General features: G+C 46.8%; 1 protein-coding gene across 9 annotated transcripts in view; it reads right to left on the bottom strand.

The window, feature by feature from the left end:
* The window catches only part of LOC148646038 (reticulon-4-like), a 28922-nt gene extending 6275 nt beyond the window's left edge, over positions 1 to 22647 (bottom strand). The window contains exons 1-5 of one of the 9 annotated variants that reach the window (XM_088610002.1): positions 21874 to 22647; positions 15003 to 15059; positions 11898 to 14330; positions 1052 to 1259; positions 716 to 854 (exon numbers count right to left, since the gene is read on the bottom strand). In XM_088610002.1, coding sequence (XP_088466128.1) covers positions 716 to 854; positions 1052 to 1259; positions 11898 to 14330; positions 15003 to 15059; positions 21874 to 22321 — 3285 coding nt within the window. In that variant the 5' untranslated portion in view covers positions 22322 to 22647. Of the gene's footprint in view, positions 1 to 715; positions 855 to 1051; positions 1260 to 2590; positions 2619 to 2990; positions 3195 to 5766; positions 5858 to 6050; positions 6349 to 11897; positions 14331 to 14998; positions 15060 to 17261; positions 17298 to 21873 lie in introns of those variants that run through there. The other 8 variants (XM_088610003.1, XM_088610004.1, XM_088610005.1 and 5 more) reach the window with 8 other exon arrangements.
* Positions 22648 to 26815: the final 4168 nt, after the last annotated feature.

Consider the following 26815-nt stretch of genomic DNA (forward strand, 5'->3'; position numbering starts at 1 on the left):
GGACTCTCACACTATAACCACTGCAGCACAGTCTGTGCACTTGATCCATAACCACGCTGGGTCAAGACAGCAAAGACTCCAGTTTCACACTGTTAATCGCATCTACAAAGAAGCCATCACCCCCGGCATGCTGACAGCCCTGATGACTTCTTTGAAGTAAGTCGCCTATTTCTCCACAGCCCCACTCTACCGACTCACACAGCCCACTGGGAAGGAGGCACCGACCCGGACTGGCCCCAGCGCCGCTCTGCCACGCATGTAACTGACCACAGCTCGGCAACATGACCTGGGTCACGCATCAGCTCCGGCTGCTCACACACTCCTACTCAACCTGGAAGAGTCTCTCGTGAACACGGCATAAAAGGTGGTGCCACATTCCCATGACAAAGACATTTTCAAGTAAAGTGAGAATCCCAAGGATATGAAATTGGGAGTACTGTGTACAGGACTGTGAAGGACCAATTGAGTACAGAGCTTCTGATGGTTCTCTTTTGAAGGCAGAGGGCATCATTGATTTTTTGAAACACAAACGGATTAGGTAATTTTATCAGATAATTGTATCTGGACAAAGCAAATGGACTGAAAGGCAGGGGCACTAGGACGCTGGGTTAGCGAACTGCCTTGTTCTGAATGGCCTGGAGTCACACAGGGAATCCTACTTGGGTCCCCTTCCCAACTCCAAGTCCCTGTCCACACGGACACACGGGCTCCTCACCTTCAGAGAGTCCACCAGGTCTTCCACCAGGAACAGGCGGCGCAGCTCCTTCAAACCGCAGTTGAGGTGAGACAGGGCCACATCGCTGTATTTGTGAACCAGCTCCTCGGACAAAGCCACGTCCGACTCCAGGTAAGCCCTGCGGAGAGAGGACCCACTTAACTGCATCCCAGCCTTCAGGATGACCACGCTTCAAGAACAAGAAGCCGCTGTGCTGACCAGCCTTCTGTCTGAAGGAAGGGTTAGAGCACTACTTACCACAGGGATGAAGATGCTGCCATCTGGCTGCATCTGCACCTGTGTGCACCAGCCCACCCCCAGCCTCAGAGCACTCACTTGAAAGGGTGGCCCTCATCGGACTTCTGCACGGCCTGCAAGACGCCCTTGTATATCCTGAAGGTGACGGTGACGGACAGCAAGGCCAGGGCCAGGTAGGAGCACACGCTGACGATGCTGCACACTGTCAAGGAGAGCAGCAGGAACAGGCTGGCACCAAACACCACCCCCGTCCTCTTGATATCGCGCCAGTACAGGAGGTCCACCACTGCCGGGAGAGAGAGAGAGGGGGGTCACACTCGGCCACACCGCCCAGCCCGAGCACCTGTCACAGGCAGTAGGAAGTAACACCTTCAGGCACCCCAAAAAAAATCTTCCAGTTATTCCATTTTAAGGTTTGTTTAGTGAAACGAAGCAGCTTTCCAAATGTTGTGACTACACAAAATAAATCAGGTAGCCAGATGGGGGGAGGTAACGATCCTAGCTTTAATTCTAAAGGGCTCACGTATCCATACAAGTGCTCAGCTTCATGGATTCTTTAAAAGAGTGTGGCTTGATGCAGTCTGTTCGCAAGGAAGCAAAGCACTACAGCACTCCCCCTACACATCTCAGGACATTTTTCTGAATGGGTTCAGAGAGTCCAGGGGGAGTCCCCAGGCACCTGTGAGCAACCCTAAACCCCGTTTCAAATGTTGGCCAGGCCGACCTTCACTACCAGAATAGCAGCCCAGCACTCGGGCACGCTAACCTTCACTCCACTGCGCTCAAGTTCACGATTCTGATCGGGTTTCAGCTCCCCAGAGCACTCCTGAGCCACGCTTATCGCCCTCACTGGGGCAGGTGTCAAGTGAGACCATGCACTTCCTAACAGCTGTGACGAAGGGGGACTCCCGGCTTCTATTCCACTACTCTCCCCTCGACAGCAGCCCCGAGAGTCACGAACCGGGGGCAGGTCGTGCTGTCGCTAAACTACAAATCACCCCCCGTGAATTAAACCTGCGTGGACAGACTCGTCCCGCGAGCCCCGACACCGCACTGCACTTCGACATGTCCGTGTTTGACTCCCAGGGCCGAGTCAAAGGAATCTCTCCAAGATCGGAAAGGCACCCCAACATGTTACAATAAAGCAGCACAGCCCGCGGTGAGAAGAAAGGAAAACGCGTCTGAGCAGCAGGCTGGAGAGGCGCCAACACGCCTGAGACCGACAAGCTGCTAACAGTCCGACAGGGTAAAGATGTAGGCGAGACGGTCCGATTTTTGTCTAAATATGGAGGGGAGTGTCCGTGGCAAAAGTAGCCCAGCCTTAGACCGATTTCGGCTGGCGAGACAAATGCAGAAATCCATTCAGCAATGCGCAGCGCCTGAAAGACAACAGCGTGAAAACCCAACCTAGCGAATGTCGGAGACAGAAATGCTCCCCATAAAGGAGAAAATGCTCAATGCTGGCGTTTCTCCTCCTGCAGCTGTGAAAGCAGGTGCCTGTAACGCAGTCTCGACAACAGCGCGTTTTCCAGCCTTTGTCTCCTCCGAAGGTGGCTGCCTACATTTGGTAATCTGGTCCAGCTAAAAATAGCACCAGCACTATCAGCAGTGACTTACGTGCTGATCTCATCCAATTACGACCCCCTTTCTAATCGAGATCTTTCTCCTCCAGACACTTAATGGTGGCGATCCTCGACGGGGGGGGCGGGGGGTGTAGGCGGCTGTTTTTTTCCTCAGCCCATTTCCCGAGCAGCGCCGGAGCTCGGATGTCGGCACCGAAAAGCAGCCCCGACCAGTCCGGGGCCTCTCGCCGCAACGCCCCGACCACACCGCCGGCTCGCAATATCAGCCGCCCCCCTCCCCCCCGCTACGGCGTCAGCACGACAATGCACCGATTTCGTTAAAAAAAAAACAGACAAACAAAAACAATACGAAGCGACACCCATACCGTAAAGAACACCGGCTGGGGAAGAAAAAGAAAGAAGAGACGCACGCTTTAATAAATGAAAGGACTAACCCAGCTTGGCATCCATCTTGTGCCTGCTTGCATGCACCAGCTACAAGCACAGCTGACCGAAAAAGAAAGGCTTTTCACTTCCTGCTAGGTCACTTGGAGGTCTGATATGCCCCCCCTCTCTCTCTCTCTCGCAGGAGCAGGACTGCCGGGCTGAGTCAGTCGCACCGTCAGCTTCCGGCACCCCGGCCCGTCGCCTCCCTCCCAGATCACACCCCCGGCACCCCAAAACACAGACTGCGCGGCTGTCAGACCCCCCACCGCCTCACGTCACGCACGACCGCGCTTCTGCCGCACGGACGTCGAGATCGACAACTGAAAACGGAGCGTATGCGGGTGATACGGTTTCACTGCGCGTCCGAAGCATGCAAAAGGGTATAATGCCGAGTAGCGTACCGAAAGAGAAACTAGCTTTAATGAAAGAGTCGCTCTTATTTGCTGTGAACGACACCAAATTTCAGTCACCGAGCTGAACTGATCACGGACTTATCACGCACCAGTTTCTCTCGGGGCAAGATTACCTTCACCTTTTATCACAGCACTTGTTGGGGATATAATTCCGTCTACAGCTTCAAAAAACACTAGTTTTAATAGCAGTTAATTACTAAGTTAATACTCAGAAAGAACCGTATTCAAAATTTATCAAGCGATCAAAAAAAAATCACCGGCTTCCTGAATGTTTCTGCTATTAACCACATGCAAAGCCACCCACCCCAGCTGCAGATTCCGAGTGATAAAGCAGGGATCCGAAGAGCTTCCTTAGATAAAGCAAGCACTGTCAATCTGGGATAGGAAATCCCTGTACATCCTGCATACTACAGGTACAGTTACTTTCACACCCAGGCCCGCAGGCAGCAGCTGGAAGACATTGTCAATAAACTACATGTGCTGGTCTTCTGCACACCATCGCCGGTAAACCATGCAGTACTCGGGGTCCAGATAGGATGAAGGTAGTTCATCAGGGGTGCATGGTGAAGCATTACAGCTCAGAGTTAATAGTTTACTTATTACTATTAATGTACTTCTTGCAACTCTCATAAGCCCTCCTGGAACTGCATGAGATTCGGCAAGAATCATCATTATAGAAGTGTAACCCCTTTCTTCCCCATCTGCACTCCAGAAGTTAATTCCTGACATTTCCTCTCCGAGTTGGCAGCTGGGATACAACACGGGGTTTGTGAATCTCCTTTTGCTCTTGTGCCCAGCGTAACAAAGATATATTTACAGAGTCCCCAAATGAACATTAATTCCGATAAGGGACAGCAGCCATTGTCCATCCAAAACCTGCTTGAAAGTCACAGGTTTTTGATGAAATCACATCAAAATACAACTGACAGCCCACTGGAGCTCAGCAGGAGAGAGCCTGGCCAGTACCTGGTCTGGGGACCTCCTGGGAAAGAGGTTGCTGCTGGAAGAGATGTTAGTGGGGCCAGCAGGGGGCGCTCACCCTGCAGTCTGTGTGGGTCCTAATACTCCAGTATAGTAATGGGGACACAGTAAAAAAAAAAAAGGTGCTGTCTTGTGGATGAGACCTAAAACCGAGGTACTGACTTGGTTCTCAAAGAAAGAGTAGGGGTGTTACCCTAATGTCCTGGCCAAATTTCCCATGGGCCTTTACCAGTCATGGCTTCCTAATAATCCCCATCTCTGAACTGGTTTCGTTTCTCTGTTCTCCTCCCCCCGAGAGCTGGTGTGTGGGGAGTGTACTGGTGCACTATGGCTGCTGTCGCATCACCATGTGGGCCTGCACACTGGTGGTGGAGGGGATCCCCATTACCTGTACAGCAGTTTGAGTGGAGGTGTAATGATTACTAAAATGGAGCGATTCTTTTCCGACATGGTTCTCAGGTTATTACAGGTCTAGAAACCTGCCCATCTCAGACCGGGGCCAACCCTGGCAGGACACACAGCCCGCAGGAGGACAGAAGAGCCTGCTTTAGCTTCGCTGTTAAAATGGCGAGTCATCGAGCCAGCGTCCCTCTCTGGCCGTTTCCTCTTTGTCGCCCGGTCGGACAGGAAGCCGACGGGGTGTGAAGTCAGCCTCTGTTCCCAACTGATGTGACAATCGTTGCTTGCGTCTCCTGGAACTTTCTCCAGGTTTCAACACATCATAGCTGCCCAGCCAGCTGTTGCATCAGAACAAAATCTGCTCCTTCATCAACCCCTCCCCAGCCGTCATAACCCACAGAGCAACTGGTGCTGCAGGAACACCCGGTCCCGCCAGTGTCTGAGCATTCGCGCTCCTTCAATCAGGCTTCACCGAGACGAGCAGCGGAAGAAAGATGGCTGTGGGTGAAAAGTGCTCGCTGTAATCTAGACTGAAGCCGATCAGCGAAACCCAGGGACTGCATTCTTATCCAGCAATCGCAATTATGCAATTTTACACTTATTCAGCTACATTTTTTTAAAAAAGCAGTGCCAAGTTAATCTCAGGAATTAAAAAAAAAAGTTGCATGAGAACCGAGAGGTTTCTTAAAATAAGCTAGCAGAACCCACACACTGAAGCAGGCATTGTGGATAACTTAAAAAAAGGTCCGAATACAGTACATAAAATTCAAATTCTTTGCCCACTCTAGTCCTAATCCCCGTTTACCTTTGTACAAAATTCCTGCTCGCTCCAGGAATGAAAAGTGGTTTTCAAAGGTTGGGCTGTTAATCTCATGGCCATTTTACAGAAACCTTTCCACCACACGCAGTTCTGCGCACACATCTGCTTTAACAGATGACGACCCCCTCTTCCTTTTAATACCAAGGCTACAGAAAAACCGCCATCTCTTACCGCTTAGACTGGCCCCAGCAATTGAAAACAACTGCGAAGAAAGTTCTGCACCAATTAGGCCTACACGTGACTCCATGCCTTGTTAAACACTACTGCTGCACAGCACACAGTAGTTCCACATCTCTGTTGCAATCCTTTAAACTTATGCAAGCAGTGCTGTACCTTACCCATGTTTTCACCCAAACTGCTCAAGCCTACCCGTCTCCACTGCTGTTGAGGTAAGAGATTAACAAAACAAAAGGCCATCTCCTTCCATTGACTCACAAAAAAAAAAAGGCAGATACCCTGATCTTTCCAGTGTTTCGGCTGGCTTTCCATCGCTCCTCTGCTGGTGAGATACTTGAACCCTCAGCTGTCGGATCAGTTAGGCATTCCAGTTCAGCAGCAGCTAGTGGGGTGAGCCCGTCACGCAGCCCCTCAAGATGGAGTGTAGCAACGGTCTCCCCCAGCGAAGGGACTGCAGCTCTTTCTCAGCAGGCTGCTCTTCAGCACTACAGCACTGCTGCAGCAGGACTGGGGTCACCTGACAGACTGCTGGCTTTGAGGCCCAGGAGTGACGCAGTGTGATCTGTAGCTTAGCTCCTCTCACAGAATGTGGCTCCCGGGGAATAATTGCTCCCTTCGACCCGCTTTCTGTACTCTGGCCAGCACATCATCCTTCTCTGGCACCGCCCCTTCCATCTAGAACAGCCACTGAGCGTCACGTCTCACAGAGGCAAGTTAAACTGACCCCTTCTTCAAACCCTTTCACATCTAAGAGGTAAATCGGAGACACAAGCAATGGCTTACCACATAATGATGCCCCACGGAATACAGCAACATGAAAAGCGAAGAATGTCTTTTGTTTATCGCAAAAGCAGACAAGCCAGGTTCAAGGATAATCACGTTGCTCATGTAACAATGGAGGACATTTGTATCTAAACCCTGGCAATAAAGAACAGCAAAAGGACTCCCCTTTTCACACTGGGCACTGCCTAGAATGAAACTCATAGCCAGAACCCATAACACCAGGGACTGGGGTGAAAGCATACATGGGTAACCCACTCCAAATGTGGGTGACCATAGTCGTTACACTGCCAAAAATTCAAACTAATAGTAATGGCACATCTCTGCAGTTTTGTTTTACACTACGCAACCATTATCATTAATCTCGGGGCTCTTTTTCTTCCGTTTGATACGGATCTTTTTACAAGGAAAAAAAAAAGGTAGAAGATAAAGTGTAATGCCTTTACAGAAGCCTTTTCTGTTATACAACACTTAATCAGGAAAACCTAACCAGGAACAACAGCAACAGCACGTCCATCTTTCCCATCTTCAGTCAGCACAGCTGTTCTTTCAAAATGAGGCAGTTCTCGCAGATCACGACACAGCTTTAGCGTCAGTTTTGTGGTCTAGATCCCATTCAAGCAGAAAAGCTGTACTGCACTAGCCGGCTTTGAGAAACAGAGCCTTTAGCCCCAGTCCTGACTGCAAGCTCCCCCTGGGCCACAGGCTGCTTTAAGGTTCAGGCACTAAGGAAACCTGGGCTCCAGGAGACAAGCTTTCAGCACAGGGCCAGACAACTACCGGGTAGACAAGCTATATAAAAAAATAAAAACCTTGCAAAATCCACTGGATATTTTATGTACTCTGCATTGCTCTGTTTTTTTTTAATCATTGTTATGCTGACTGTTCCTAGTGAATTGTGCCCCTCGGGCCAGGAGAATCTATTTTGTTCTCTCTTGTACATCTGTGTAAGTGCAGAATGACAAAGTGAACTGAACTGAAAATGGAAAACCAAGATGCTGTTGCTTTGTGATTGCAAAATGACAATCGAAATCTTCACAATCATTACAGTCAAACTAGTGGGGACAGAAGGACATCTGAAAGCAATCAACTTGAGTCTTCTCAATCTTCTCAAAAGGTGTGGTTCTTCTATGCAGCTGCAACACAACATGGAAGTGTGCAGTGTCCATCAGCACACCTCCAATTATTTCTAGGTGTCAAGTTTCACCATCAACAAACAAAACCTTCAGTCCAAAGACCACTGTCTGTAAATCTCCACAGGTTTTAAGCCCTCCCAAAAATAGAGAAAATTACAAACTACCGACAGGCCTCTGGCACAGGGATTGCTTGTATTTCCTATTAGCAGATTAATAAGGGATAGTTGTCTTTCCCTCAATCCCAATTAATTTTTTACAGCTTACTCTAAAGCTGCCATTTTGAGTTTCTTACCACAAGGTGGCACCACCCTTCCAACTCATGAATCTTGTGGCATGTCAAATACTATCCACACACCCCAAATATCCTGCAAACTCTCCCCTTAGCACCCTTCACTCTTTATCCTGTCTGATGCTCCTTTACTAGGAGAACTAACTCTTTAACTCCCAAAAAAAGAAACATTCAGTTTAACAGGTTTAGTTATTTGCCAATTCACCTAAATAGCAAGAGTCACATCGGATTGCAGAACAAGAGGACAAAGTACACATCTACTGGGTCAAATGCAATGATGAAGAAAACAAATGAGATCATACATATTGCTTAACAGTTCCCAAGCTGATAGTCTTGCAGTTAAACCTGGTAAATTCAAGCTAAAAACATTAATGAAACTAGACTGTCATGCACCGGAAATATCATCTGAATTCAATATGCTTTTTCATTTTGATTCACACAGCAAAATTCCAAATACTAAAAATATCACTGCAGCATACTATGTTTTTAAGAGACTTCATTCATTCACTCAAATTCCAATTTGCATTTAATTTCAATGGACTCATGCTGGAAGTGGGGCCATTATCTTTCAAAGCGAAACACACTGAGCACCTCCAGCGCTCCTGCCCACTACTTCAGAGTAATCCACTTCTACACCACCACCATGGATTACTATCACAGTAGACAGGCAGAGAACCCCATTTCAATCCACAAAGGTTAATTTATAAAGGAAAAAGAAACCCAGAACAGCCTAGAGAACAACAAGTGAATTTCATTTCACAAATTCAGAAGCACTATCAAGAATAAAATAAGAGAGCCTGCAGGCTCCTGTGCTTGATGCCCAAAGATTCCACCCACATTATGTGACCCTCATACTCTTTGAATATATTCACTGCAGATAAAGTGCAATTTAGAACCATTTTCCTCCCTTCACGGCAGTTTATTTCTATTGTGTATACAGGACAGGAGACACACTGGTTTGGGAACTGGAAAGTGGGAGGGGAGACTCCACGGTGAGCTACACTGGTCTCTCTTCTTGGACAGTGTGCGACACGGTCTAGGGTCCAGGCTTGCACTGTCCCCACACAGCTATGGACAACTGCTAACCTTCCCACAGGACCCAGTTAACCAAAAGACCGGCCTGCTTTAAACAGCTGTTTCTACCCTAGGGGTTCCCAGGTCAGGCTGCGAGCACTAATAGCCGCAAACCCAGCTGCAGCCCGTCTAGCTCAAGTGCAGGCTGAGGCAAGGACAGAAGACTGAAGACCAAACAAGGAGGTGACAGTTGCATGTACTGTATCCACAATTAACCACATAAAAAAAAAAAATTCAGCACGCAACGCCATGCCTGAAAAATCTCCTCATGCACGGGCCTAATTAGGTAGCCTTTTAATTTGCCTCTGCTCAGCATAGTACGCAAATGGGACTGAATGTCCAGAATAAGAGAAATCTCCATTTAACCCACACTGATCATTGCAGGAAAACCTCAACGATACCAACAACATTGCACATCAATATTGTTTCAGAGAGAAGAAAAAAAAACATCTGAAGTAGATTTGTAAATGATAGACATGGAATATATCTGCTATTCAAACCAAACTCCTAACCCAGAGAAGAGAAAGCACCCCCTACTGAAACAATCAGAAAACTGCTCCAAGCAAACTCTTCACAGTACTGTATGCAGCAAAGTTCGATCTCATTCTCACTTAAGTTTCAAGTATTATCAGTCTGAAAGCATGGAATAGGAGTCCCTTCTCTATGCAAAGGGTTGTGGGAGTATGGAACAACCTACCCAACGACATGGTGGAAGTCAGCACTTTGTCTTCCTTTAAAAACAGCTGGAAGACATTCTGGATGAAGTATTATCAAATGGGCCGGAAGAGTCACATGGTCTCCTCAAAGAACCTTCCTTATGGTTTTTGCCGAATTCACAGGAAACGTGTGTTCCAGACATCGCCAATATCAAAGATCAAGACCCAGCGCATCGCGGCCGTCTCTGCCGCACACACCCAGTGTGTGAAGCATCATCCCCCGTGCCATTTCACTGGGTGACATCCGAGATTCTACTTGCCAGCTCCTGCAGCACCAGGACGAGCTTGTTTCCCAATGACACAGCATGAAATGAAGCTGCTCCAGCAAGACGACACCTCCCAATGATAACCAAGCACTTCCATGACTTATCAAATACAGCACAATGAAAGCTGCTTTATTCCACTCATGAAGCCAATGATTCAGTTTAATGTGGTTCTCTTGCTTATAAAGGGAATTTAAAGTAGTATACTTGCAAAACATTTAAAATAATGTTCCTTAAAAGGTACAAGAACAAGGAGAAGCTTTTGTTAGAAGATATTTTGCCTTTTTTACATAGCAGTATTACGTAAGCAGAAACCTTTGCTGCAGTATGGAGATAATTCAGGCTTGCTGATCTGGTTTCCAACCAATAAAATCCTTCCTGGCTTAGTTCAGGCTTATTACACATACTAATAAGGTACAGAACAAAGTTTGTTAAAAACTATTTTTTGAACAGCAGCAACAGGTATGATTTAGTAAATGACAAATGGGACCCCATCATCATCTGCAGAGAGGTACTGACGTTTGATTTGAAAAAACTGGATCTAAAAAATGGCCTTCTTGTAATCAACCTTAATTGCAAAGGCAATATCTACTATTTCTAAACTCAAAACTGTTGTTCCCAGAGTTAAGATCTTACACTTAGATCAAATGAACATCTTAGAAACAAAACTGAGGAGTAGCAGGTATTATTTTGGAAAACAGTCAAAATTGAAAATATTGAAAGCTAGAGGAAATCCTAATTTTTCTATTAACTGAAAGAAGGGCGAGACAATATAATCCATTCATCTCATGGTGAGATTGCGAGAGGAAGTAAAGTTTCAATCACTTCCTCTCTGAATCGCTAACGGAAGCATACATAAAACAGCATTCAAGTGAAAGCCTCTTGGGTGACTGAACTATACAGTAACAACTAGTGTTTTTATTTCTAAAATGTAAAACTTTTTAAACAGGAAATACTTTCCGGAGTATTTAACATTTGTTAAGATTCTTCTGGAATTATGAAAGCTACAATTGACATCTTTATGGTTCAGCCTTTTAGGATACATTTTCTATTTTATTATTTTAAGTAAATCAAACATCTGCAGGCCTTTGCATAGAGGTGTATTTCACCAGAGCAAACTAGATGAACTTTCTCAAGATACAACCGCAGTGTCTCACCTGGGATTTTAACCCACAACCTTCCACTTGCAAGGCCAGAATCCTGACCAGTGCTCCACACTGCCATTTGCAGGTAGCACACATATTCATAGACTTTGATAATCTGTCAGATCTCAAAAGTAGTACCTCTGTCTCACATGTAACTAAAGTGTATTGTAAAAACTTTAGCTTAGGTTTTGTCGTTCCCCCCCCCCCCCATACAGCATTTACAATTTGAAAGATCCTTAGTTCCAAAATGTATCATAAGAGATTCAAGGCTTATATGGAATATGTCTAACAGATTGTATGACAATTCTTCACACTAATTTTGAAATGCTCATGCCCAATATAAACACCATGCTTGGCATCCATGTTACCACTCAAGAGCCTTATTTTAAATCTTGATACGAGTAATCTTTATTCAATACTTACCAAGTAATTATCTACTGAAAGCATGCTACTCTAAAAACGAATGGGTATGAAAAAACGCAACACAAAGGCATGAACAATGAAAAGAGTCATCAACTCTCGCCACATAAGACACACAAAAGATTAAGGCCATCTCTACTGTGGAACGATCATCAGCATGCAGGAAAAGGGAAACCAAAGTGGAAATACACCACAGTGGAAAGGTTCACATTAAAAAAAAAAAAGACGAATGACAAGTGGCCCCTGAGGTGAAGGAAACTCATGCCAAACAGGATGGTGCACACGTGCATGCTGGAAATTACCTTTTTCTGTGTTCAGGGGTGGCAAGTGAGTAGCCTTTGGGGCTTCAAGGTGAGCCTTTTCACGGGACGAGGGCTTGTCTTCAGCTGTCGGAGGTGGAGGAGGAGGAGGAGAAACAAGTTTTTCGGTTTCTTCCACTGTGGAGTCCACACGAGGGTCATGCAAGTGGACATCTTCTGGAACTATTTCTTGGGCTTGGTCCATCTTGGGCTCTTCTGAGCAGACCGCTGGGGCTTCCAGGTCCAGCAGTACCTTCTGCGGTAAAGGCCCGGGTGTAGGCTCAGACAGAATTGTGTAGGAGTTTAGTTGTGAGCGGACGTGAAATTCTGTATCTATATCTGGGACTAACTCATCCTTTCCAAACCCTGGAGATGGTTCATCATCTGTACCTGCCTCGGATGTCTTTGCAAATTTGGAGTTATCCAACGTTTCCAGAAACTCGTCTATAACGCCTCTTGAACCAACAGGGGGCCTCTCGATCATTTCAAACTCTTCAGAGGAGCCCTCCTGCTCAAACGCTTCTTCCAGCTCCACGCTTTCATCTGCCTCTTCCAGAAAGGTCCCGCTCTCTGGATAACTCTGGGTTTCTGGGGTTGTGGAGGTTTCGGTGTCCTTTTGATACCTTTCGATTTCAACTTGAAAGATGGCTGGATTCTTTGCCATTGCTTCCAAGACGGGAGACAGTGAATCTGTCATGGGGCTCTCAGAATCGGATTCTTCAGGAACACTCTCTTTGGGCGCATGACTGGTGGTTAAATCTATTGGTGGTTCAGGGTTTTGAGATTCATGACTGCCCAATGACTGAGCAGCATCCGGGCACGTAAAATTCATCCAGTCTTTTCCATCAGGCTCCATCCTGAACTGATCTTTGTGGTCTGTGGTGCTTTGTGCTTCTTTAACGAGGTCACAGGTGCTAAGCCCTTTATCTGCGACTTGTTCGAAAGCACGATCTGCCTTCTCAGCTTCTTCAAATGCAGCCTGCCCAGCAGTCTCGCGGAAATGAGGGATTTTTGAGTCCATCTCAAAAGCAGTGAGCTTTGTCGCCTCGATGGAGGGGGAAACATCGCGAGGCTCCTGCAGATGTTCCTGATCAGGGCTGGTTTCGGAATCTGGAGTCCCTTCCGACGACACAATTTCGGGTTTGCTAGAGCCCAGGGGAGAAGACTTCAGGATGTCTGGCAGTGAAGGCGGTGCAGCAGATCCCTCAGACTCTTTGGTAGATGGGGGAAGGTGCATCGAAGGATCCAACGGCTCATAGGCTGAATCAGAGATCATCTGAACTAAATCAACAGGGGTTTCTTCTTGATGTTTCGTCGGAGTTAAATCTTGCAAATCATTATCATACGCATCTTGAACCAAGTCTGGTGTAGGGCTTTCCGACATTTCTGCAGCCTTATCTTCAGATACTGTTTCACTATACTGTGGAAGACCACCACTAGAAACGTCAATGGGAGACAGTTCACGCAAAGACTCCTTCTGGACTGATGTGTCAAGGGCGGCAGAGGTCTTCAGTTCAAGAAGAACCTCATGGCCAACTTCTGCTTGACCTGTTGGCAAGCCGACTTTAAAACTTGAAGCGTTTAATGCAGAATCATCCTCAGATGGTACATCCAACACTTTGCTGTCATCTTTAGAATCAGACGGAGGAGAGTCAAAGTTCACTGCTGGGTCAAAAGTAGCATAAGTAACAAAATGCTGGGTGCCAACTCCTTGTGAAGTCTCTGTGTTTGGGAGTAACTGTGGCAGAGTAGATCCAGCTGCTTCCTCAGAAGTGTGTGGATATGAATCACGCTCCTCTCTGTCACTATCCATTTTCTCCTCCTCATAAGTCTCTTTTGAATCCCCCAACTTTATATCAGAGGAGAACATAACCTCACTGTCTTTGCAGAATACTGGCTTCTCTGGTTCCATAACAACAGTCTTTAAAGACGCACTATCTGCAAGAAGCGTTTCAAGGGTGCAAGAGGCCTCCTCCTTGTGATCCAACACAGTGTCTTGGCTCAGATTAAGGGTCTCTTGTAGTGGAAACAAGGACGGAGCAACAATCTGTGATGCATCTAGATCGGGGACAATCTTCATGCTAACGTCATCTAGTCTTACTTGGTTGTCTGCTTGATGGGCATCAAGCCTTAGTGTCATGTTGTTATCAGTCTGAGTTTTACATTCAAAATTCTTCACCTCTTCATTCAAAGGCACATCCTGGACAACGATTTGAGCAAAAGCGTCTGCAACCTGCACTGGACAGGATGCAAAGGGTGCAGCCAAAGAAAGGGCTTTGTTGGGGCTTTCAGAAAGAGACAGTTCTTCCAAGGAGTCAGGAGAAGGAAGAGGAGATGTAGAGGAAACAGGAGCAACAGTCCCAAGCACAGAAGTGCCCTCCTTCTGATCCACTGGCCGAGTGCTACATGGTTGCTCTTGCATATCCACAGACCTCTCTGTGCCCACGGACAGAAAGGAAAATGCCACACATCAAGAGACAATCGACTCACAACATCTCATCAGTCACATCTACATCTCTATTCTGGCATTCCCATCAATAATGGCAGCAAAAGCACAAGCATTAGAGATGTTATGGAAAATAAATTTTATTTATTTTATAAAAATATCATCTTTTTAACTTAATTGGTTATGTATGGGGGAAGAATTTATAAATGCAATTTACATATTTTCAATTTTCCTGAACAGGATACTGGAGTAATGATTTTGGTATGTATTTGCAATGTGCTTTGCAAACCAGTGAGGGAAAAACACCAGGTATACAGGGTCAGCAAACAAGATACCAGATTTACTAAGTGTGAACAATAGTTGGTAAAACTAGATCTATGAGGTAGCATCTAAGAGGGTCTAGACGAAAGTCTGTTTCCATAATACAAGGACAAATTACAATAAATCTTCTATAAGAATAGTTAATCAAAAGCCTAAAACTTTCCATGCAACTAAACACTCAGATGGATGATATAAGACCTAAACATGCAGCAATGTATTTTAGGCACATAAAAACAAGCAGGGCAGCCTATCAAGGAGGGGGAAACTCAGGAAAGAACAGAAGCTGAATATGAAACAGTACGTGAGGCAGATAAGACGGGGCCAGCAGAGAAAGAACTTGCCTGCAGAGGACTGCACCAGAGGCTGAGATGGAGCAGAAGAAGAAAAAATGGGTTCATCTGAAAAACAAACAAGATCAGCTCAGAGCGGCTAACCAAGTGCCCGCTGTCTCGAAGAAAGCACAGCATTCTGGCACCCAGGGAACAGGAAGAGAACAAGAGGTAAGCATACCAAGCAGTCAGTCACAGATGAAGTCACTCAGCTAACGAAATTATTAAATTCAGACATGTCCTGCAAATGCACTGCATGACCTGGGTTAAGTTCTTCACGCCAATCTATTTACAATCACACCATCACGGTGCACATAAGCTCTGTGGTCAATGTCTCATTCTGAACTCTTTCACAATTAAAACAAACTGCGCTGAGACATACATTGGCTTGACATAGATCAGGAAAGTACTTAAGGAACAGAGATTCTTAAACCTAACCGATAAAAAAATGAAGAGAAATTTGTGGCTCCAAAGAAAATAAGAAGTGGTCATTATAAATTAAACTAAAATATGCTGCACATACAGTCCTCGGTTATACAATTCTTGTCTTTAAAACCATCACGGAAGAGAAGGGTCAGACAAAATGACATGGCAACAACAGACAAAATCCCTGCATCCAACTGAAAAAAAATCCAATAAACATCAAGTTTCTTACCATGTTTTAAGAGGTCACCAAAGAGCTGTAGAAGTGGGGAACAAGCTGCACAGCCACGTTGTTGAAGCTGAAGACAACCAGCTGGGATCTGGGGATCACCTGACCGGCAAGCAAGCTATGCAAAAACAGCCTCCTAAGTCTACAAACCTGACAATACACCGTACAGCAGTGGACCACCCGAACACGTTGTCTGGAGAGATCTTTCATGTGAATTCCTCCACATCCAACTGAAATTTTAAACCAAGGTCTAGATGACAGGGGCCACAAGGCTGCTTTTGCAGAGCAGCAGTCACCAACAACCCCAGGTGGGGACTTCAAAACAGGGGTCACCCCCCCCAAGGGTGAAGTGCTTTGGGAACCTTCTAGATAAATGCAAGAGATTGCTCAACTATAACTGAATAAAAACCGGCAATCCACAGTAGAACATACTCCAGCCTTTGTGACAACGCCACATCAAAGCCAGAGAGCGCAAGTGGAAATGATACCTCCAAGATGAACCACACACACTTCCCCACAGGGATTTTAGATCCATCTAGTTTCACAGCTTTATACCGAGGCCTGTATGCCAGCACCATACATGAAACTAATCCTGTCTTTCAGACACCAAGAAACAGACTTACCACTAATGCAGCTATTTGCATCACGCAACTATCCTACTAGTAGGATGGTCTGTTGCACATGATTTTGCACAACCAATGCTCTCATTGTTCTCACCATAATTCTTCCTGATTGCTATACCCTGCAGTGAATATTTCTTTAAGGCCTTCCACCATATTCTTTACATCTCAATACATGCCCGTTCACCGGGGCTAGCACCAGTACTCACTATACTGCACCACTGCTCCTCAATGTCAGGAAACCATAAAGTAATTAAATAATGGTCTTACTTTTCACTTATGAAAATGGCTACAATTTCATTCACTTCAGTTTTAAGTGAGGATCATAGGAAATAAAAGCACAACCTGTCTAGACCTGTGCTTTTCCAATATAATCTATTTCCTTGCTATTACTAATATATTCTCTTTTGAACTCAAGGAGTAGAGTGACCACACCTTTTCAGTGCCAACATCAAAGTCTCTAACTTGAGAGAATCACAGATTTTTCCCCAACGCAAAACTACAGGGAAATTGGGGAGAAAATTCTCAAATACTCATAATTTCAAATTACACAACCCGTCATCAGCAACTCAAAAACAAACTGTAGCAGTGCTTAACATGACAAAGAGGTTTACTTAACATTTTCTACAGCAAAACTAAATGTTACAGACCATTTGGAGCAGATGTTTCGGCACTTCAACACATTTTAAAAATCAAACGTTTGCCAGACATGCACACAGGAAAAACTTAAACATTGTAAAATAACTTTGAAGAAAGGAAATCAATGACAAAATTAATGGTTCTGAAATTCCATGTGGATTGATAAAAAGAATAATTTTTATTAATGACCAGATAGTTGAAGATTTCCAGAGTCATCAATCAGCATATGATAATAACCATAACCACTACCAATCCCACAGTGTCTGCCTCCGATTATCAGTGTGGTCAATTGGAATCACGGACAAGATCAAACTTGATTGGATTTTTTGGGAGGGAATTGAATTTACCTCCTGTATTTACCTCTTTGGTCTAGTTTCCAATCCAGGAAAAAGAATCCTGAAAACAAACCAGTAAGAGACATCATTATACTGAGCATTTTCAAACACACACAACACCAGGGATCTCTCCCGAGACTCAATGATGGTCTGATCCCTATCAGCCGACAATTTCAATAAACAAACTTTTTGGCAGCACCAGCAGAATCTAATAATGTCTAACTTACACTGAAAAATAGTTCAGTGATTCAAAGTGTTCAGTAGACTATGGCTATAGGCTTCGTCCAACTTCCAAAGAGGTTATGATTTTTAAGATCTACTGTCACCTGGCAGAAGATTAGATTCAGGAAACATTATTTGATGCAGTGGAGAAATATATCCTTATAACGTACAATCCATTTGTGATAAGAGAAGAGGAAAGTAACTGTCAAGGCTGACAAAAGAATTTGTTTATCATTCAAATTGCAATGCAGTAGCCTCAGGAAAAATGAGACCTGGCTGCACTTTCACCAATTGATTGTAGGACCTGTACAGAGAAAAAAAAAATATGGCTTGCTTATACCCAAGATTTCTTTTATTTTCTTTCGATCTAACTTCACTGGGGGAGTGACTGGAGCCGCTGGGATCTCCTCACTCCTGATCTGCTCTGCTGCTTTCCCTGAAGTGTGAAAGCTTAATGAGTGCATATACAGCAATCCATGCAACAGAATTTTAAAAAGTGCCCAATTTTTTAAAACAGTGTTTGAAATTGACAGTTCTTTTTCAGTGCTTAGACAGTGTACTTGTAGCACAGGGATCCAGCACTACACCCTTGTGATGTGCAGGTTAAGGAGCTGTGAGCCTGTCATGTACAGGGACGTGATTCCCGCAGTGAAAGTGAATCATTCTGGGCCCTGAAGTGACAGCGGTCCCACAGCTGGACACTGCTACTCACACACTCTGGCCTTTCTTCCCCGAAGAAAGCAACAACCGAAACCTAAATCTAGAAACCTATTTCTACCTAAATGGCTTCAAAAATTCAGTGTTATCTTTATACTCTTCATTCAGATAACAGCTATGATTATGATGGTAAAAGTCGGAGTCCAGGTTTTGGAATGTGCCCTATAACTCAGGAGTCCTCTAGTGCAAACCGAGACGATGCCGAACTCCACCTGTCGCCTGGATTAACATGGGTAAAGGTGGTAGTGGGATTATTTTTTTTCTTTTGTGGCTAAACTGCCATTTCTCAGCCTGAACGGGCACAAAAAGAAAGTGCACGCCTGCAGACAGGATTTAAAGTTCACACGGTCTAATGTGTGAACAGAACAGAAGTCATGTTGGGGAAAGGAGAAGAACTGGTTTTCCAGCTCTGAGGAATACATGCTGAACAACATTAAGTGTATCGACACCCAAGAACAAAAGTGCTAATCAACAAATGAGATCTTAAGTTTCAGGCTTGTCCTTATTTCACTGGGAAACAAAATACGGGTACCGCACTGTCAATCAGATGCAGGCAGGCACTCATCTTATCCCAGTACACGTTGAACTGCTGTCATTCTTAACTTGGATCCAGTTTATGAAGACCAGATATGATGGACAAGAATTTGTCATCTGGCATTGCCTGGTACCAAGAACAGCACTGCCATGCTATACGGGCAGCATGACTGCATCACATTCCAGCCCGAGTGGAAAGCAATTAAAGCCGCAAGTTAAAAAAAAACATTTAAACATGACCCTAATAAAGGAGGAGAAGGCATAATCTAACCTCCATACGGCTGAAATGAAATTTCTCACAAATCACGCAGAGCGCAGAAGTAATTTAAACAAATCTAACATACTAAGATAATGATAAAGCCTGTCCAGACAGATCCTCACCGCACAGTTAGTTGATTAAAACAGACAGAACAATATCCTTGTAGAGCTTAACATGAAACTCAAGCAGAGAAAGTCTAGGTTCTAAAGCAAACGCAGCAGAAATCCCCTAAACACTACTGACTAAACTGACTAACAAGGAATCAACAATTTTCACCTGAGTCATTGCTAAACTGCAACCATTGGAAGTGCCCAAATTAGGAAGTCATTCTTATCTCTTATTTCACTGCATTTCTTTCTGGGCGCACACCCAGTCTGACACCAGCCTGTCATAAGCTCTGATTTGTAACATTTCTCAACAGGGCAATGTGCTCTCCCGCAGGCTAATCAGACCAGCAGGGGCAGACGGGCCTTGGTAACTGGGGTGGAGGAGTAAGACAGTGCAGGGCAGTGCCTGGAAGCCCATGCCAGCAGCTAAGCTCTGACCCATGCACTATACACGCTTACTCCACTGCCTTGTACAACAAAACGCTCCTCCTCTGAGGGGTTAAAAACAGCAACTGCACTGTCATCTCTTACCTAGAGGAAGCAACCACAGACTGGATAGTCTTTTACACAGCTGCTGTGGCAATAGTGACTCACAGTCACGCTACATGCACTCAGATAATCTGAGGGTCTGCAGCTGATGATTATATTAGTTTGGTCCTTAGAAACCCAGTAAACACAACAAACTGCTAAATGGCATGACCTCTGAAAAGCCAATCAAGGTGGCAAAGTTATTGAGAATTAACCCTTTTCCCTGAACTGGCTAGGCAACATCACCCACAAGCCTTCAGAACCAACCGTCTCGACATTATTATATAAAGTATAAAACATGAAACGCGATTTTTAACTGAATTTGTCCAAATGGGTTTTCTGTGTCCTGTTGAGCTAGGTACGGCATTTTCATGAAGCTCCTAAATCTGGCCCAAAAAAGCACATAAGAGCAAAGTCTCTCTTCTAAACTCGAAATTTGGGTAGAGGAGGAGAAGCAGTTTAATTGGGAAAAAAACGTGCAACATGCTTACAGAACATATTACATGAATGTCTTGTAAACGAGCCTGCATGAACACAAGTCCTACATTGGAAGGAGCTGAAGAAAACATGTGCAGCATGTGAAACTGGTGTAGGTACATATGCATCAGCAGCTACAGTACAAAGGGATTATGGAAGATAAACAGATCAAGGCCAAATCCCCTGGGCTTTAAAACAATACCCTGAGAAGCACTGGAGACAGAATACTGTGGCTATCTGCCTGCCTTGGAGAAAGTCTAATTCATATCCCTATGATTGCACTTTTTTTTTAATACGATTGTTTAGACGCATAGGGCGGTGTGTCAACTGAAAGAACGAGAGGTATTTTATTGTAAATAATTAAACAAATAAGGAGTAGCCGAGCATGTGCTTATTTGTGGGATCGTATATTACGGCCCCTGTCGGCCGCAGAGCATGACATCACCCACTAAAACAAAGCCGGCGCCGGAGGTACCCCTCCCCGGCGCGGGGTACAGCGCGGATATCAAGAAGCCACAGGTTTCGCCTGGATGATATGATGAGGTCTTTCTTTCCCTTAAAGAACATGTGCGGGATTCTCATTTCTGTCTGGCCGCTCGTCCGCTGTTTCCGTATGGAGACTACTTTCCTGTCGGAGATCATTTTGTTGCAGACACACCGCACCCGCCTCTCCAAGGCCGTGGGCGCAGACTGGCGCTGCAGTCTGCTCGGCGTCGGAGCAAGCCCAGCCCGGCCCACCACCAGGGCCTCCTGACCTGTGCGCCTGCTGTCGCCTCCCCCCCAGATACTGCGCTACACCTCTCTCATCCCCCCCAGAAAAGCCTGCAGCTTAATCACTTCACACACAGATCAGCGGGGGGGTCGGGTCCCAAACAGCGTCCCCAGGGCTACAGCTGGCCAAATCTGCGCCCCCTCCCCCCCGGGGGGGCTGTCTGCTCGGGCCATCTCACTCCCAGCACCTGTCGGACCCACGCCCATCGGTCGATCCACCCCGGAACACCGGACCCGAACCGGACCGGGATGTCGGGTCCGAGCGCAGCCAGCCAGCCGCCTCGCCGAGACAAGAGCCTGGCCGGCATTATAGCGCATCAGTCAGGAGGGAGGGGGAGTCCCGTCGTCAGCAAAAGAATTTAAAAAAAAACATTTTGACGGCCGCGACGGTCTGTGCAAGCTCTCCCCGGTATGGGACTACGCCATAGCAACTAAAACACACACAGACAAGACACAGACAGGTCCTTATCCCGACCCCCTGATTACATCTCGACCACCCAGGAGCTGGAGAAAAATGGCTGCTGACTCAGGGACAATTCACCCCCCCCCAAAACAACCCCAAAACGAACTACCCCCCACCCACACAGGACGCGATCCTAAAATACTGTGCAAAAGGGGCAAACAACTATCTCATCTCTCTCAGCCGCGCACTGCGTTTCCGTTTGAGAAGGAGCCGTTAGCGGCTGCGGGTCCCCCGGATCCCCCGCGTCTCGCCGGGGCGACACAGGTGGGCAGCACCGGCGTGAGAGTCATCGGACCGCGCTTCTCCGGGCCACCCCCCCGCCTCGGGAACGCGGCATTGAAGTTGTGCTTTATTTGTGCAATAATACAGGAACACAAACACACACACACGCGACAAAGGCTCCCGGCTCCTCGGGCGCAGCCACGGCCATTGTCTAGCGCCCCAACTTCCGCGAGACAGAAGTGCGGCCCCCCCAGGGGCCGTGGGCCGGGTGAAGTACCCACCCGCTTCAGACACGCCTAAACTGTCTTTTTCCTCCGAAAGGGGCACCGGTACTCACCTGGGGAGGAGGCCGCCGAGGAGGAGGAGGAGGAGGCGGGAGAGGGGTCGCTGGCCGGGCTCCGAGGGGCGGCTCTGGGCGGCTCCGGTTTCGGGGGGCTATCGGCCGCCTGCTTCACCGAGGGCGCCCCGAAGCCGCCCATCCCCGTCAGCAGATCGCCGGGCTCGGCCGCGGGGGCAAACTCCGAGTAGAGGTCCCTGTCCGGGTCCCCGGTCCCCGGCGGGGTGGCGGAGCGGTGCCGGAGGAGAGCATCCCGGGCGCCGCCGGCCAGGTCGAGGATATCGTCGTCGGCCAGCGGCCTGGGCGAGCCGCCGCCGCTCTCCTGCAACAGATAGCCGGCGGCTTCGTCGTACAACTTGCTCTCGTCCATCTTGTCGGGGTCCCCCTGAAGTTTGCGGAGTTCATCGACGCCGGGCGTCGTGGACGAGATGTGCTGCGCGTCTTCCATTTCCTCTTTCGTGTCCGGAGTCGCCCCCTGTGTAGCCCTTCTTTATAAGGTGTGTACCCAAGATTTTCCCCCCCACACACACACCTTTCTAGTGAAAGTGCTCCTTTTTTTTTCTCTCTCTCTCTCCCCCCCCGAGTAGCTGCGCTGGGCTGGCTAGTCGCTGCCTTCCGGCGGAGATGAACTGAACAAGTGCGCCACGGCCACGAGAGCGTAGGACAGAACAGGGAGCCTCTCGCACGCGCAACGCGCCACACTGCGGTGCCCGGAGGAGCCCTTCAGCGGATCTCGGCCAATCAGCGCGCCGATCGCGGTTGACTGACGTCCGCCCCGACCAACCCGGCTCTTCCTCCCTCCCCCCTCCCAACTATTTTTCTACCGCCCCGCCACGAAGGTGAGGGCCGAACAAAGGACCACGCCCATCCCCCGGCTCCCACCAATCTGCAGCGGTTTCAATCTCCGGTGTCGTTGGGAGTTTTGCTTAGTAACGCGGCTGTAACCACGGAAGACGAGGATACGTGAAAAGTGTGACAAAGCAGATCGAAAGTTATCTGCAACATTTCTTGTAGCGAAAAGCGTGCGTTTTTTTCCCAAGATGTTATAAGACGCCACTGGCAGATTTCACGGGCCTAACCTTCGCTGTTAAAGTAAATAATTAACGATATACAGTCCTGCGTGTAGGCTGTGATCGATAAAGGCTCTGGCGATATTGTCAGTGCGCCATAAAAAGGAGATATTCCAGTTATTGTAGCTGATAAAGCAGCAGTGAGAGACAGACCGTGTAGTAAAGACGTATTCAAACCTTGGAAGAGAAGATAAATGAATTCCAGTCGTATTATAACATAAAGCTTTTTTTTACCGTCATCCCAAAAGAGGTATTTCTGTATAGTATTGGTCACCTTGACTGCACTCGGTGACCTCATAGACTTCCCCCTCTGTTACATCAGCTCATCTAATTACTGGATGACTCCGAAAATAAGAGCCAGAATTATGAGAGCTGACACACAGCTGTGTCCCTTCAAGATTACAAAAGGGAGCTCGTTAAATATTTAGGTGATTAAGAAAATCTGTATGTTCCTGTGGGTCAGTTCCTGGCCTTTTGGTGTGGGCAATGCCCACTGTTTTTCAGTTCGGAGAGCTGAGAAAGAATCCACGTGAGTCCTCGCTGATTGTGACACACTGCAGATGTCTGCACTTACAGTTGTAAGAGCTGCCTTGCTCTTCAGCTATTTACAATACAAACTTGGCCTGGGTCTCCATTATACTGAGATGTAAACAGCAGCAGTGAAGCCTGACACATTGGCAGATGAATGAGCCATTAACAATAGCTTTCATTTTTAATTCATCTCTCTTTGCCTCTCTGCGTTTGGGTTAATTTTACTGACAGCTGCCGATACAACCCCTTTTTTTTTTGTTTTCAGCCATTCATTTTCTCTACTGTGCCTGCAGACATGTGCTCTTTCAGTGCGCGTTCCTCTTTGTAAAGTGGCTCGAGGCCAGTCTTTTCTCTGCTGTACGATGGGCCCTGCGAGTCTGTGCTGTTTGGATAGGAAGACGCCAGCACTGAAACTCACCAACACCTGAGCTTGAACACAAACAGACACAACGGGGTAGTGGGAGCCCGGAACAAGCTAGCCAGCCCTGTTGTTGAAGCCGATACCCCAGAGGTTTTAAAGAGACAACTGGACGAGATCCAGGGTGTTTCTTGAAAAGAGTAGGGGTGTTACCCCAGTGTCCCGGCCAAAGTTCCCCCTGACCTTTACCAGTCATGATCTCCTAATAACCCCCATCTCTGAACTGGCTTCATCACTCTGCTCTCCTCCCCACTGAGAGCTGGTGTGTGGGGAGTGTACTGGTGCACTATGGCTGCACACTGGTGGTGGTGGAGGGGATCCCCATTACCTGTAAAGCACTTTGAGTGTAGAGTCCAGAAAAAGCGCTATATAAGTGTAAGGAGTTTATTATTACAAACAATCTAGATGGGCTGAAAGGCCTCCTCTCATTAGTAACAAGTAACGGGCGGAGTGGTGGCTAAGGATCTGTGCCTGTGGCTGGAAGGTTGCTGGTTCAAATCCTGCAGCCGGCAGAGGAATCCTACTCTGTTGGGCCCCTGAGCAAGGTCCATAACCCCAACTGCTCCAGGGACGCTGTACAATGGCAGACCCTCTGCTCTGACCCCAAGCTTCTCTCCCTGTCTATGTGTCTCATGGAGAGCAAGCTGGGGTATGTGAAAAGCCAAATTCCTAATGCAAGAAATTGTATAGGGCTAATAAAGCAACATTAACATTATTACATTAACATTAACTCTTCCCATGTTTTGATGATGCACGGGGCAGACATCCACCTCTACAGTTTGTGCAGATATACTGTTTGGTTTATCGTAATGTGACATACAAAGACTCGTGCCCTGTGGTTACTGTACCTCTGTCACCTCTGTGCTGGTCCAATAGTGGGACTACGAGGCATTTCGAAAGCCAAGTCCCTTTGCCCCGCAACAGGCTGTTTCTCGTATTGTAACAGAAATAGCTGCGGTCTAAACTGAGGCACCAGGGCTATTTTTAGGGCTCAGATCTTTCGACTCTATAAGAGATAGAGCCCCTGCTGACAGCACGTACTGCAACGTTGAGAGATGCACTGAACTACCCCTCCATCTTGGGGGCTTTGTTTTGCGTGATTCTCTGTTCCCTCCTCTGCAGTCTCTCCCCAGAAGAGTGTGAAAGTTGCCCTATCTGTGTACATATGACCACAACTTCCCATTATCCCACCCTAGACTGTTGCACCACATACAGTGCATGCTGGCTGAGTTACACACACATCTGTCCTGTGTATCTCTGCCGCACATGTGCTTAACAGATATCCGGTTCCCCAATCTAGTAATTTAAACTGATTGCTTTCTGCCAGCAGTTTAAAACCAATCAACACCTTTATCCAGCAGCCCCAGTTTGTGTTTAATCATTCCTTTTATCTCCTTACTCTGTGCCACACACAGCTCCATGGCCTTTCCACAATAGACAGTGACCACTGTCGCTGGGTTCCAGTTTGCTTGTTCTGGATATGAGCAGTGGGCCCAGTTGCTGATCTAACCAGTTTCCAAGAAGGACTTTGGCCGAAGAACAAAATCTCCAAGTAAAGATACAGTAGAAGTAAAAATAAATTAGAGAGACATACACGTCTTAAAACAACATGTGGCAATAAGGCTTAAGCTTACAAGTACGTTGTTTTTACAGTAGTTCAGGTGGGGAGCTGCGTCAGCATGCGTAGGCTGCAAGGGAACAAGTAATAGGTTTATTCCCTGCTGAAAAGAGAAGAAAAAAAACACAATGTTTTGGCCGTGAAGCCTTCTTCAGGTGTGAGTTGTTTTAACTACTTACTACAATACTGCCTCATCAAAGCTCATGCCAGCTTCACCTTACAGCATTTACAGCATTAAAACTCTTAACTCTTAATGTCTTGTTTTACATGTCTCGTGTGCAAAAATCTCTCCCTCCGACACCTTTATTTCCAAAAGCAGCAGTGAACCAATCACAGAAGCATTCCAGCCCCGTAACACAGATATGAAAGGCTAAGAGCTCTGTAGATATCTGTGGTGTTGTGGTGTTGAGTCACAGGACTCCTGTCACGGACGTCCAAAGGGGCTACCCGAGGGCAGCAGGAGAGCGGAAAAAGACCCATATGCGTAGCGGCGAGACGGGAAAAAGGCCCGTGCTCGTAGTGCAAAGAGTTCAGGAATGCCGTATAGAAACCAATGCCCTCAGGTAGCGGACGTGGGGCGACCTGGTGCTAGGCGGGTCTCAGGACATCCGAACATCAATGCTGAGCCCCGGCAGAGTGCAAGACCCGGAAAAATATAGCCCAAGGGAAAGAGAGGGACCGGAAGGACAGCAGACCAGAAACTAGGGACAGGACAGAGAAGGAGCGCCCTCTGGCTACAGAGGGCATGACAACTCCAACATCAAACACTTCTGGAGTGAGTGGAGGACAAGATCATTTATGTAGCTGATTCTTTTCAGTTTTGTCCTTTTAATAATATTTATTTCTGCATGTATATGATTGCAAATGTTACTACAGTTATTTGCTAAAGCTCAAAGACACGCCCATCCTATCCCTTAACTCTGAAAACAAATAAGACATTTTTGAACCATACTGACCAGGACTGGAATGGGGTTCATCCTTCCAGGGGTCCTTGGCTGAACAATTGAACTGCTTCAGCTTTTCATTGGTTATCAGAGTCAATAACATGGCAGATATCTTGAAAGGCAACGGGAGTGTATGGTCAGGAGTTCATGGTACTGATGCACCTAGCAAAGAGCGGCTCACCACCACCTCACCCAGATCTATCAGTCATCCATCTATCGATCATCTCCCATGTCAATAATCACCATGTACCGTAGCCCTTTCGTTAATTGCATTTCATGAATCGCTTTTCATCTCCAAGGATCCTTACACACGTTGCATATCAGAGCACACCCACTTCATCCACCACTGAGCGCCCACTAG

Source organism: Lepisosteus platostomus, chromosome 17 (genome assembly GCF_059453375.1).
Source record: "Lepisosteus platostomus isolate fLepPlt1 chromosome 17, fLepPlt1.hap1, whole genome shotgun sequence".
In the NCBI taxonomy this organism is placed as follows: domain Eukaryota; kingdom Metazoa; phylum Chordata; class Actinopteri; order Semionotiformes; family Lepisosteidae; genus Lepisosteus; species Lepisosteus platostomus.